Below are 13,836 nucleotides of genomic sequence, written 5' to 3' on the forward strand. Positions count from 1 at the left end.
TTTTTACAATATAATTAGATTTATTTAATGACAAGGCATAATATCTACGCATTAACAGCATCAAATTATTAACCTCCTTCCTTAAGCTGGCCCAGGGTCTGATAGCAGGGTTATGCATGATAAACTAAGTAAATCATAGTACTCCTGTTTTGAAGTTCCAATGCACTTGGGGATCAATGAATGTAACTAAACCATTCCTTACCCAATCAAAGGTATAGGACTTAGCTTAGGCAACTTGCCAGGCTGTGACACTCTAGCTACGCTACTATGTAATAAGAGATCAATACAAGTAGGCTATATTGACACAAATCATAAAGCACCAGTGAGTTTCAATACACAATATATTAAAGAAATTACTCACCCCTCCACTGCCACTTCTATCATGATCATCATCTCTCACTGGTGGTGTTTGCTGCTTGCTTGGTGGCGTCTCTGATCCGCCTTGTCCTTTACTAGGTGTAGTGTCCTGTGGTGCCCTTCCTTTCCTTTATCATCACCTCCAGCAGTCTCCCTAATCCCAGTTGATGTTCCTGCACCTACATTAACACCATCACCAGCAGATTGTACAACTTCTCCAGGCTCATTTAACCGTCTTCTTGGAAGATTCACAGTTGTATCAGTTGCACCCCTTCTTAATTTTAATGGACTAGGTGTTTTGTTAGACTGAGATTCAGTCCATTCATAAGGGTCTCTTTCAAGACGTGGATGTTTAGGTCTATGCATGATGCTACTGGCTGCATCAACACTAGGCTCAGGGTCATTATTGGATGAGCCCCCACTTTTGGATTGGGTTTTCTTTCTCTTCTTACCACCACTTTTCTTACGAAGCTTTCTACTTCCTTGTGATTTTTTGCTGGACTGAACCTCCTCCTCTGGTTGATTTGTAGTCTCCTGCACAACAACAGTTTCGGTGGCTGTAGTGATCTCACCGTAGACCATGGGAATTGTTGCCTCGTCCTCTTCTGCCTGATCCACTGCAGGTTGCTGCTCTTCTCCTTGGTCTGATCTAGGGTCTATGTCTGGGTCCATTACAGTTTCAACTACTTCTTCTTCAGGTCTCTGCTCTGATCCTGTAACTATCTCTTGTTGCCTATCATCAGAGCTTCTTCTTGTCACATTTTGGAAAAGTGGAAGGGCAAAGGGATCATCACTGTGGACAAAAATGCAGAATACAGAACTATGTATCAAATTTTAAGTCATTTTGAAAATATTGTTCCTCACTGAGATCTTCACTTTTCTGGTTCACATCAAGTTCAGTATGCTTTTTCGCGGTTTGCAAGCGTGCCGACAAACCACCATTGTATATGTGTGTGTGTAAGCTCTATGCAATTCATTTTTCACTGCCACCAGCAAAATATGCTACGTACGTCATTACCGAACTTGGGGTGAACTATAATGTACAGGTTTGCAGTACAGTGAGGGTCTAATTTGAGATTTAAATGCAGACTGTATATTAATACTTTATCGGCATTTCATTGTAAATAAACAACTCCCAAAAGCAACTCCGCATCAGACATTTTTAGATGAAATTAAATCACAGCAATATTCTGACAGACTTATAATCTGATCAGTGTCTTCAATCCCTTTCCAATAGATTGTTTTTCTGAATACCATATGTATTTAAAAACTCATTTTCCAAAAAAGGCCACTCATATCAAGGAGAAAATTAGTTATAATCCACTGAAATTAACACTGTTCTAAGCATTTCTGGTATAAAGAATTATGCCCTAGCAGAGGCATGTTTCTCATTTAGACTCTTAATTTCTTGTCACTGAATCCTAATCCCTTTGGGTTATTCCAGTTGAAATCCATACACCCCTATAGAATGCACATGACCTTAATCCCCCATCCCCCACACAGGAGGTGTTGATTTCAAATGGAGTCGCCAATTCAGGTAACCCTATTTGAAATTCACACTCCCTGGAAGATTAAGGTCATCTTCCATTATGTGTGAATGAACCTCACTTGAAATAGCCCAATCTGTTATTTTAAAAGAATGTCTTCCCATAATAATCTTCCATTTTTAGTAATATTAACTCTGACCAACCTTTCCCCAGCATGGGTACTGTAGATCTGTTTACGTGCCTTTCTTGGTACACTGGCTGCTTTGATTTCCTGCACTCTAGAAAACACCGAAGTAGATCGCTTGCTGGGGCTTTCTTTGGCAGTTTTAACCAACTGTTCAGTATCCGATGGCTCTGTTTAACAATATACAAATAATGCATTATCTTATATTAGTGCATATATTTTATATAAGTAGTGTTCACATCATAAAGTTTGATTGATCTCACCTAAGTTTCTTAATCATTGAGGTATAGGGTGTTTATTTTTGAGAAAAGGGAAAAAAGTTTGTATTTGTGAACTATTCCATGACATAACCTTTGGACAATTTTATGAAAAACAAAATACTTGTTTTTTACTACAAAAGTACAACTGAAAGAAAACTAAGGTAATTGCAAACTCAATGACTACTCTCTCCAAAAACTTGCAATCTGGTAAAGGTAAATCCAATGTAAACAACCAAATGTCAAAATTGTACATTTTGAGAAAATATCTGAAAACTTTTTACTTTGAAGCCTATGGCCAGCACGCAAAGCATTAATGTATACAGTGCACGCAACTACCATCATTCTGCACTTACTTTCCAAGCGGAATTTTGGTAGATCATTAATACTCTCCTGCTGTTGTGACTCCATGCCCTCTTCTAATGTCAGCGTTGATGTGGGTTGCTGAACTTTGACCCCAGTAGGTGTGCTTTCTTGATCTTTGGTTTGTGTTTCCTCTTCAATAATAGGTGTGCTATGACGAGGCTGACGTGATGTGTGTCTGGTTTTCTTCTTCTCTACTGGAGGAGTAACACTAGTAATTGGTCGTAGCCCACTGTCTGTAGGTACACTCAAATGAAAACCAATACCTGCAGCACAGGAAACATCAGATAAAAACCCAATAAAAGTTGACTCTCATTAAATATTAGGGTAAATGGCTCAAAATCGAAAAAGCCTTCAATGGAGACCTAAAATCATTCATCCATGTTTAAAATGACCCAGCTAGCCATTAATGCATACTCAAGTAGCGTCTTGTGCATTGACAAATATATACATACATATCAATGCATGTTGGGGTGCACTGTTCCATCAGTTCCTAATTGATTCTTTCACATCATGAATATTGAAAAGTTTATGAATACAAACCCATAAAGAATATGCTCAAAATTAATGTGGGTAATTTAGTTTATGAAATGTATACTGTCTGAAACTGGTAGCACTTTTTAAAGCAATTTAATTTTGTGTCCATCTAGATTACAAAATGGGTATTTATATCTCATAATTATATACTGCTTACTCCCAATATTTTCACATAAAGATATTCTCATGTTATGCGAAGCCTTTGCAACTCCTATACACACTACATACAAAAAATTATGTGTGGACAGCAAATAGCATACTTTGTGTAATAACGCAGGGCTAGCCAACGCATTTGAAAGGTCAAAGGTCATTTGAAGCAGAAAACTGATGCTGCCACAGGGAGGCTACATCCAGGACTTCGTAAAATTCAGCATATTGCAATAAAGGCTAAAGCTAAGATGATGACATGATGTTATATAACTATATGATAGTCCTCATGAATAATTAATATAATTAAAGACAGAGATAAAAAGAATTTATCGCGTCTGATGTCACTGTCAATTACGATCCTTGATTGGTTTACACAGGTTAATAGCACGCGGGATAGCGCGTAAAAGGAAGACCGATCTATCTGGTGCTGATCGGAGAAAAGGAATAGCAGCAAATGGCGAAAAATTACGTACTTTTACAAGGCAAAAAGCAACTTTTCTAGGCATTGTTGACATGGTGCCTTCGCCAAAGAAAGTTTCCTACTATAAAGACCTAACTTTTGAGATGTTTTGCATGTTTGAAGGTGCAAAATTAACAATAAGGCGTCCGGTTATACCGCCGGGTTCAGCAAGTCATCATCACAACACTTGTAAACAAACTGTGCTCGAGTTTGATTGACAGATGACGTCAGACGCGATAAATTCTTCTTATCTCTGTCTTTAATTATAGCAGAAATATGATGCTGTCACCAGCAAATACAGCCTTAGTAAAAGAGCGTATTGATATATAGACTTATGTTTAAAAGTATGACGTCACTGTCCTAAGATTCCTATTAAACACACTTTGTGTGTTACTGTATATCATCCTTGATTATGTAGAATGGATTTATAAATAAGTTGTGTGTCTTTTTTTCTCCGGTGGATTTGTGAATTGTCGCAAATACAACCCTTGCAAAAATAGCCAGTATAATTCAAAATTACATGTTTTACAAAAAATGAAACCATTATGTGAATTCAGACAAAAAAATCCTACTTGAGGATTGCGATTGATCCACACTCTCAGATTGCCTTGGTACTGAGCTGATATTTACATCCCATGGACTGCTGTCAGATGCTCTTGAAACTTCAGGAACCTCGGATTGCTGCACCTCACTTCCAGCTTCTTCATGCTCCTTACCTCTATGGGGTGTTTGTTTTTGGCTAGATACTTTTTGCGATGATACCTCAACAAGAAGCACAGAATGCTCATCTTGTTCAGAATCTTTTTCTTTGGTATCTTTCTGTCCTTTTTGTGAGCTTGATTGGCTACAAGGCACTTTACTTATCAGGTATACCCCTTGGGATTGCGTTTCACTTTGTGACGGGGTCAAATGTAAAGACCAATCATCTGAAGGTAATTTATCAGGTTTATCTGGTGTAGCTTGCTGTGGTTGTGAGGTCTGGTGTTCTTGTGGTATTACTTCTACAGGTTCCGATGCTTCTGTTTCTGCTATAACTTCAGGGTGAAAGAGATCCTAATGGTGAAAATAGAATAAAATACACAACATTAGGCTCTTCCAATTTAAATCCATACACACCCTATGGAAGATATGACTTTAATCACTCAGGCAGTGTAATTTCAAATGGTTACCTGAATGGGTGACTCAATTTGAAAAATACACTCCCTTTGTGGGAGATTAAGGTCAAGTCTCCCACAGGGGTGCATGGTTTTCCATTAGTTACAGGCCTCCAAAAACTTCTGCTGCAAAGTTATAATGGAATTTGCTCCCATAAAATTAATGAGAGCCCAAAGATTTCAAATCCAAGGGCCAGAAAGGGTGATAGGAAGAAGACCTGACCGGGGTACTCAAGTTTGGTTTGGGTAGGGAGGTACCATTGACAATCTGAAAGTGGACCCATCACTATACCAATATTTCAAGAAATTTGGACCCATCGATAAACAAAAAGTCAAAATTTTCGGCCAAATTGAACATAAATTGACAGTTTTTACAACTTTTCCAAAAAGTTTAGATAAATTTCGTAAAAAAATTTGAGCAAAGGATCCATCCATATACCAAAATTGACCTTGAAACAAGGGTCATTGATATGCTAAAAAAGGCGAAAAATGTGACCCCTGTTTGTGGCACACCCCTGTATGGTCATCTGTACTGAGTAACCCTCCCTGGAAAGAAGATGATCTCAATCTATAGCTCTGATGAAGTTCATACCTGAGAGAACTGTGGTTCTGTTGGCTCAAGATCCCCAGCTCTGTTTGCATCTTTTTGATTTCTTTGAGACCTTCTCACATGTTCCACATTTGTAACAGTTGTGCTCTCTTTGTCTGTAGTACCTGCAACTAAAAGGAAAAAAAATAATTGAAATCAAATTTAAATTGAATGTTTTTTTAACAAGTTCACATTTTCCAATTCCACTAATTTCCAATTCAAAGATTCTGCTTTTCAAATACATGTTGTTTGTATCTGCTGTGAATTTTAGAATGTTAAAAAAAGCGTGGTGATTTATAGTGTGTTATTCACTCAGTCGGACATCCGGGAAAATTGTCCCCTTCGTCCCCTTTGCACAAGCGCGCTCATAGCAACCAGCTCGAGAAAGGGGAACTGCACATGCGCACACTGGTTTTACAAGGCTATATTTCCCCTTTGTGATGTCGGCCTGACCAAGAGAATGCACAGGCATACACTACAAGCCTTTTCAGCACACTTTAGAGGAATCTTTTTACAGCAATAATTACAAAATTCATGTTCCCTTAACAGGCTAGAAGAAAATATTACTCACCTTGCACTACAGGTGACTTGACACTACCTGGTTTACTCCTAGCACTCTCATCTGTAGTGATCATACCCTCCTGTTGTACATTTTGACCAGCCTACAATGCAAGTTACAAAACTCAAGTTACACATTCAATAAAAACAATTGTTCTTAAATGGCAAAATAAGACTACAATTAGTCTAGGAATATTATAGGCCAAATATATAGGGATTTTTTTCCTTGCAAATATTTGATTTCTTCTGTTCAAATACTGGCCAACGGCTGATATTAGCAAACTTTCATATTTCTATGATATGATTCCATTTTCATTATTCAGTACATTATATGTTTCATTTGTACATTTGGGCAGCAAGTTCCCATTAATATAATCACTATTCATGACTTACACCAAAAAAGAAGACTCCTTGAGCTTGAGACAGTGATATCAACACATTTGATATAACTTAATGTTCTATGTGGGAACCACAACACCATTGCACTGACATCGCCAACTCAAAGAAGGTACTATTATGTTGATCATAATGGTATACTTACTAATGATTCTGACTGCTGTCCCCACTTATCTGATTGAGTACCATGTTCTGACGAACTTGCTTCCCTAGAACTGTGTTGAGAAGAACTTGACTCCCTGGACACACGACTGCTAGAGCGAGATGCTCCTGATAAACGAGCTGCTGCTTCTTCTTCCTCTCTATTCAGAGCTTGCTGCCATTCAGGTATCTGCATGCAACATTTTTATGTGAATGTGTATGTGCACATATGCTTGCATTTGTAATTCTATACTTTTGAGGATCTTAACTTGAAAGCACATAGGTTTTCCGAGGACCTATATAACCTCCATCCAAAGTCCTACTTTTGGAGTTGAGGTACCTGTAGCTCACAATCCAGCTATAATCATAGACTTATCTCATTAACAAACTCACACTCCAGTTTAGTTTGACCTTGGACAGTGTGTTAATTACACATGGGTATTGACTTTGGAAAAAGGTGGAAATACATGTGTTTGTGGATTTTGGGGTGTGTGCATGGGTGGGAGTGTGTGTGTGCACACATGTGGACACAAGAACTAAAATTGCATGTTTCATACATCTGTAAAATGCTGTACATATATACATATAAACTTTCAAAAAGTCTATCTTCAACTGAATAATACTATTCTTTGGAATGTAACAAATGATGCCTAATTTGAACCTTATTGTAAAAGTGCTTTTAGATCAGTCAGCTGCTTGTGTACTCCATACATTGAAAAGGCTAATGGCCTATGCAATATTTCATACTTCAGGAAAACCTTGAAATGTTCCTCTTGGCAGCTTACCTTAATTTCATCTTCCTCACTCCCATCAGATCCAACCGTTTTCTGTTTTCGCCTTGGTTGGCTCATCCTCTTTCCGGATACCACCTGCTGTTCTTCCACTTGCTGTAGTTGTGATGCACCAGCTAAATCTTGTGTTTCTCCTACAACAAGTCCTTCAGGTTGTGTCTGGGGATCACCTTCAGAGTATTCTAGGCTAACATCCATTGGCTCCTCTTCTGCAGACAAAGATACAACTTATTTACTTTTGCTTGACTTTTGGCAAGACTTAAGATTAGGGTTACATAGCATGTTTAGGTATTATGGTCAAAGGTGACGACCAGTGTCCGAAATAAGGAAAATGTGGAGGTTGTCCCGAGGACAATTAAAGCATGAATTCTGCTTGTCCTCAAAACATTTTGGTTGTCCCCAAAATATATAGGTCATGTTTTTGAGTCCAAAGAATCCAAATAGTGTTTGTCCAGAGGATAAGTACATAGCTCAATATGGTTGTCTCCAGTGATTTTTGGACAAGAGGACAAGTCTGAGGACAAGTCTGCTTATTTCGAACACTGGTGGCGACCACTAATTCTAAAGTTGCTTAATACTTTCAAAAATTCACTTTCAATATTATACAAGAATTCAATCAATTTTAAAATAACCATAGACTAACAGAATTCGTAGTCCTGGGGTAATATTAAAACATTTACCTGAAAACAAGCTTTCTCAAATGAAGTACTACTGGTTGTTGCAAAAGTCCCTTTTCCGCATTCAAACTACTGTTGCTATATTTGATTTTCAAACATTGGCTAAAATGATGACACATACAATTATGCAAAATACTGACCATCTGGTGTCGGAGTGCTAGGGATGACAACCGGCACAGGTCCCCAAGCATCAGGAGATGGCGGTATCACTGATATTGAGCCCTCAGATGTACTGGTCTCATTGGCATATACAATCTGGCCAGAAAGTTGCAGACTAGGGATGGTTTCTGAAGGAGTCCCTATTAACGGATGCCTGGTTACTTCTGGAATAAGTTATCACACAAATATGATTGTAAAGATACATTAGTATGGCCTTCAGTATGTGTTTTAATCAAGCAAAAGTAGTTGACTTGCAATAGCAGCCTGCTGCCAATGAGTATATGGAAGACATAAGAAATTTATGTCATTGTTTTTGGTTTGTACTTTTAAGTAACATTTAATATAACAGTGATTAATTTCTCATTGTCCTATGGACGCAATAAGTAGACCAAACACAACTATTGCCGGAGCTGGATCTTTACCATCCGAATCTTTTATTTCCTTTCATTTACACAGTTGATCAAGTGGCAACTGTGTTCTTCATACTTAATTAAATATCACCTCAGACAGCTATATCATCTGAGGTTCTTACATGTATATTACTTCAGATGTATCAGACAGCTACAACATCTGATACCTGTATTATCTGAGAGTATACACAGTTGACAGGAAATCAACTGTCTATATTATCTTCATACTTTTAATATCACTTCAGACAGCTATATCATCTGAGATTTTAAATAGATATAAATTCAAATTCATTAGCGCCTCAGACAGCTATATCATCTGGCTTATTCTTTAAAAGCAATATATATCAATCATTGAAATCATATATGTATCAGACAGCAATATCATCTGATACCCTTTTTACGCAATCAGACAGCTATATCATCTGATGCCATTTACGGTCCTGAAGTGAGACGACCCACCTCAAATCCCAAACAGCATAATTTGGCTTGGACCTAATCATTACTCATTTCCGGAATTAGGACAGCCCATTCAATTTCCAAACAGCCTAATTTGGAATTGACATTAAATATTAAGTATGTGAAAACATTCCCAATGACTTGCTCAAATGCAGCAATGTATCTCCATTTTGATTCATATATTGGACAAAATGGTAAAAAGCAAAAGAAACAATGCCATTTAATATCATATTTTTCATAAAGGGAGTGGTGGGTGGGTTTTAAAATTTTCCTGACCTCTTCGGATGGTATCAAAACAGCTTATGAATTTTCCCGGCAATAATTTCTGAGAAAACAGCCACGCCCCCAGAACCGCTGCCTATGATTGGCTACTGGCTCGCGACTCGACACAGGGCATGGATGCACAACAGGTGTCGGCCTGATGTCACAACACGCATGGCTCCACCTTTTATTGATCTACAGGACAATGAAACCCTTTTCAACAAAACCCAGGGCTTATTACGCCAATGACAATTTTGGTTTTGATTGAAGTTTGCTCAATCAAAACCCGATTGTCCTAGGGACGCAATAAGTAGACCAAACACAACTATTGCCGGAGCTGGATCTTTACCATCCGAATCTTTTATTTCCTTTCATTTACACAGTTGATCAAGTGTCAACTGTGTTCTTCATACTTGATTAAATATCACCTCAGACAGCTATATCATCTGAGGTTCTTACATGTATATTACTTCAGATGTATCAGACAGCTACAACATCTGATACCTGTATTCTCTGAGAGTATACACAGTTGACAGGAAATCAACTGTCTATATTATATTCATACTTTTAATATCACTTCAGACAGCTATATCATCTGAGATTTTAAATAGATATAAATTCAAATTCATTAGCGCCTCAGACAGCTATATGATCTGGCTTATTCTTTAAAAGCAATATATATCAATCATTGAAATCATATATGTATCAGACAGCAATATCATCTGATACCCTTTTTACGCAATCAGACAGCTATATCATCTGATGCCAAATCCCAAACAGCATAATTTGGCTTGGACCTAATCATTACTCATTTCCGGAATTAGGACAGCCCATTCAATTTCCAAACAGCCTAATTTGGAATTGACATTAAATATTAAGTATGTGAAAACATTCCCAATGACTTGCTCAAATGCAGCAATGTATCTCCATTTTGATTCATATATTGGACAAAATGGTAAAAAGCAAAAGAAACAATGCCAACAAGGACCTAATCTAGGGACTTGCCTAACACCCGTAAAGAGGAAGGCCCACATCCACAGTTTATCATTACTGTAACGACATAGGGTGTACAAGGCTACTGAATTTTGAAGCATTTGAAGCATTGAGAACAGTTGTATGGTGCTCCCTTGAATTTACTAACAACAATACCGGATAGCTGAAAAGTAAAAAACCTGGACAAAAAAACTCGTGAGAAAAAACAGGAATACCTTCCAACGGCAGCGTGTATACATCTGTTCTAGTTACTAGAGAGCATCCCTACCAGGAACATGCCATGAAATGCACTGATCAGTTAAAATTTGGGATTTATAGTGCAGTGCCAACACACAGACCTCTGCACATTTTACATAATTTTGAAAAATGCATTATCCCAGCTTCTATATTAACTAATCAAAACTGAAGGGCTGAATGATCTGAACTTACAGTTCTGCCCATTTTGTGGGCATATTTATGGCCCTAGTAAATCTAACAATATGAAGTATTTTGTTAAATGGCACTCCACTTCGCTGTCCATACAGCAATTTTTGACATGTATTTTGCACCCCTTTACCTGGACATGTTGAGCCTTTATTACATATATAAACCATTTTTCACATTTGTGTTTATTATAACATGTAGATTAGGCTAGTAATTAGCAAATTTCCAATTCAATAAGACATTAACATAGATATGATACCTGTATAATTTTGCCTTTTTAAATCGGCAATGTAAGATCGGCAGATAACGTTTTACTCCAATGTTTGCAATTTTTTATTCATCTGGGCCGTTTACATGATTACCATCTTCGTTATTAAGGTGGTGCAGTATAGTACTCAATTTTGGCCCTTAAATCATTTCATGCATTTCTGCTATCAATATTTAATTATTCACTGATCATTGTTCAATCACTGTGTTCCTTATAATTGCCACCTATGACTGAGTTCTAGGTGTTGATTATACACGTACCAATGCATCAATGCACATTGATGCTTTTTAAAGTATGGCGACTTCTCAAGAGCCCGCTCAAGAGTGATATCTTCTATACTGCAATAAGTTTTATTTCGGTTATTGCTTTACTGTTTGATAAATTGTCAAATACCAATTTTGCCAATATCGTTATACGATTGTATCTTTTTATTTTTCTATCCAATCCCTTTAGGTCGCCTACAATGTATAATATCCATTGTTTGTAACATCATTTTACCTCAGTACTGTAACAATTCATGTGTTTTTCTTCTCGGATCTTACATAGTCTTGGCCATTATTGTCAGTCATTCTCGTTATACATTTGTAATTCGCTGTCGTAGAGCGCGTTAGTAACCATTGTTGTAACTTGAGTTCATACGCCTGTTTCAATTTTTTGATATGCCATAAGCTTTGTGTTGTGCTAATTTCGATCAATGGTTCGTAACAAAGATACTGATACTTCCAACTTATCATAGCCATGAGTTGAATCAGATACTAGGTGTCGAGTCTGATAGCTTCCGATAACAAAATGTTCAATGTATCACCTTCCCCTGCATTCTTATATACAGTCTTTCACCAGTTTCGTAGCCACTATTAATTACAAGTTTCCGGGACATGCCAAGCCTCCATTTCTAATCACCAGCATTAAGATGTCCATATTCTGAAATAAATTAGAAAAAAAACAAAGACAGAAAGGGAACCAACTCGCCATACATGCACATGTAAACATTATATATCATTATTGAATTACACTTGCACATTGTATTATTGATTGGCAAAATGAAATATGAATGAATGAATATGAATGAAAACAAGTTATTTTATTCCTATTAGGAATTATGTAGGAGCTCCTGCTGTTACTAAAAATTATTATTATTAAAAAGTGTTGGTCACTGCTGTCTTTTCCCAACCCATTACGAATTCTCATTGCATTTTTTTCCTTCCATTTTCCCTTACTTGTTTGATTGCTTCATTACTTCCTGCTTCCAAATAAACTTGCAACCTAAATTTACCTTTTGAATTGTAAATCAATTGTTAACTTGCGATGGTTTCTTAATTTGCCATCCCAATGATCACAATTTGTTGAAAGGCTAGTCTGACCCCATTCTGACCTTGGCACGTTTTAATTACCCTTATTGTTTCCCATCTTTAACAATTTCCATGACCCTCCAACCACATTTTCTTATTTACCTCTGGCTACCTTGAAACAACATTATTAATTTATCGATTAAATAATCTCATATGATCTTTACCTGTATATTTATTTGACCTTGGATTCGCCTTGAAAACACAATAAACTGCATGTTTCATAAAATGTCATTTAACTTTACCTATAGGCCTATATTTGCCTTTCAATGCCCTTTGATGACGTATATTTTTATTTATTTATTTATTTATTTTTTTTTTTTTTTTTAAGTTTTTTTTTTTTTTTTGCAATTCCATTTATCTTGCATTATATATTTTGCCTTTGGTTCACCTTGAAATGACCCACAAGAAATTGTGCCTCTCCATTGTGTTCTATATTGCCATATTTCATGAAAATCCTTCACCTGACATTTGGTGACCTTTTCCATAAATGTTTTGACTTGCAATTCTGAAATCCAAAAATATTAGCCTATTTAACCTCCGATGATGTTGCTAGACCAGATTTTTTTTTTTTTTTTTTTTTTTATTTCTTTTTTTTTTTGTATTTTACTGTTTCTTTTTTTTTTTTACTACCTTTGACTATTTTTTTTTTTTTTTTTTTAATTTAATTTAATTTTGAAGAAGGAGGCGGCCTATATGCTTCACCCTAGCAGGGCGTAAGACAATGCGAAACACAAATTAATATATGCGAGGATCGGAAAATAAACGATGCAAGCTCGAGAAATTATAATTTAAATGGCGTGATTGGGGCTCGAGCAAACTGGCATATGAAAATATTGAGAGAGAAAAATCAGGACTCAGCGGGATTGAACCCGGTCGCTGGATTACCGGTCCAGAGCTTTACCACTGTGCTACCTGAGTTCACAGTCGGTACTCGGGCAATCTCAACTTAAGTCCCCATGATAACTCTCTCATTGTGTCTCAGCGCCAATTATATATTAAATAATGAAGAAGGAGGCGGCCTATATGCTTCCCCATAGCAGGGCGCAAGACAATGCGATTCACAAATTAATATATGCGAGGATCGGAAAATAAACGATGCAAGCTCGAGAAATTATAATTTAAATGGCGTGATTGGGGCTCGAGCAAACTGGCATATGAAAATATTGAGAGAGAAAAATCAGGACTCAGCGGGATTGAACCCGGTCGCTGGATTACCGGTCCAGAGCTTTACCACTGTGCTACCTGAGTTCACAGTCGGTACTCGGGCAATCTCAACTTAAGTCCCCATGATAACTCTCTCATTGTGTCTCAGCGGCCAATTATATATTAAATAATGAAGAAGGAGGCGGCCTATATGCTTCACCCTAGCAGGGCGTAAGACAATGCGAAACACAAATTAATATATGCGAGGATCGG

General features: G+C 37.1%; 1 protein-coding gene across 1 annotated transcript in view; it reads right to left on the reverse strand.

Annotated features, from left to right (window-relative positions):
- Positions 1 to 13,836, reverse strand: part of LOC140152883 (uncharacterized) — a 37,720-nt gene that overhangs the window by 2,198 nt on the left and 21,686 nt on the right. Inside the window, exons 7-15 of the mRNA XM_072175411.1 lie at positions 8,242 to 8,424; positions 7,419 to 7,633; positions 6,638 to 6,823; positions 6,110 to 6,200; positions 5,542 to 5,669; positions 4,368 to 4,848; positions 2,642 to 2,914; positions 2,048 to 2,198; positions 362 to 1,150 (exon numbers count right to left, since the gene is read on the reverse strand). Coding sequence (XP_072031512.1) covers positions 397 to 1,150; positions 2,048 to 2,198; positions 2,642 to 2,914; positions 4,368 to 4,848; positions 5,542 to 5,669; positions 6,110 to 6,200; positions 6,638 to 6,823; positions 7,419 to 7,633; positions 8,242 to 8,424 — 2,462 coding nt within the window. The 3' untranslated portion in view covers positions 362 to 396. The remainder of the gene's footprint in view (positions 1 to 361; positions 1,151 to 2,047; positions 2,199 to 2,641; positions 2,915 to 4,367; positions 4,849 to 5,541; positions 5,670 to 6,109; positions 6,201 to 6,637; positions 6,824 to 7,418; positions 7,634 to 8,241; positions 8,425 to 13,836) is intronic.

This window comes from Amphiura filiformis, chromosome 5 (genome assembly GCF_039555335.1).
Source record: "Amphiura filiformis chromosome 5, Afil_fr2py, whole genome shotgun sequence".
NCBI lineage: Eukaryota > Metazoa > Echinodermata > Ophiuroidea > Amphilepidida > Amphiuridae > Amphiura > Amphiura filiformis.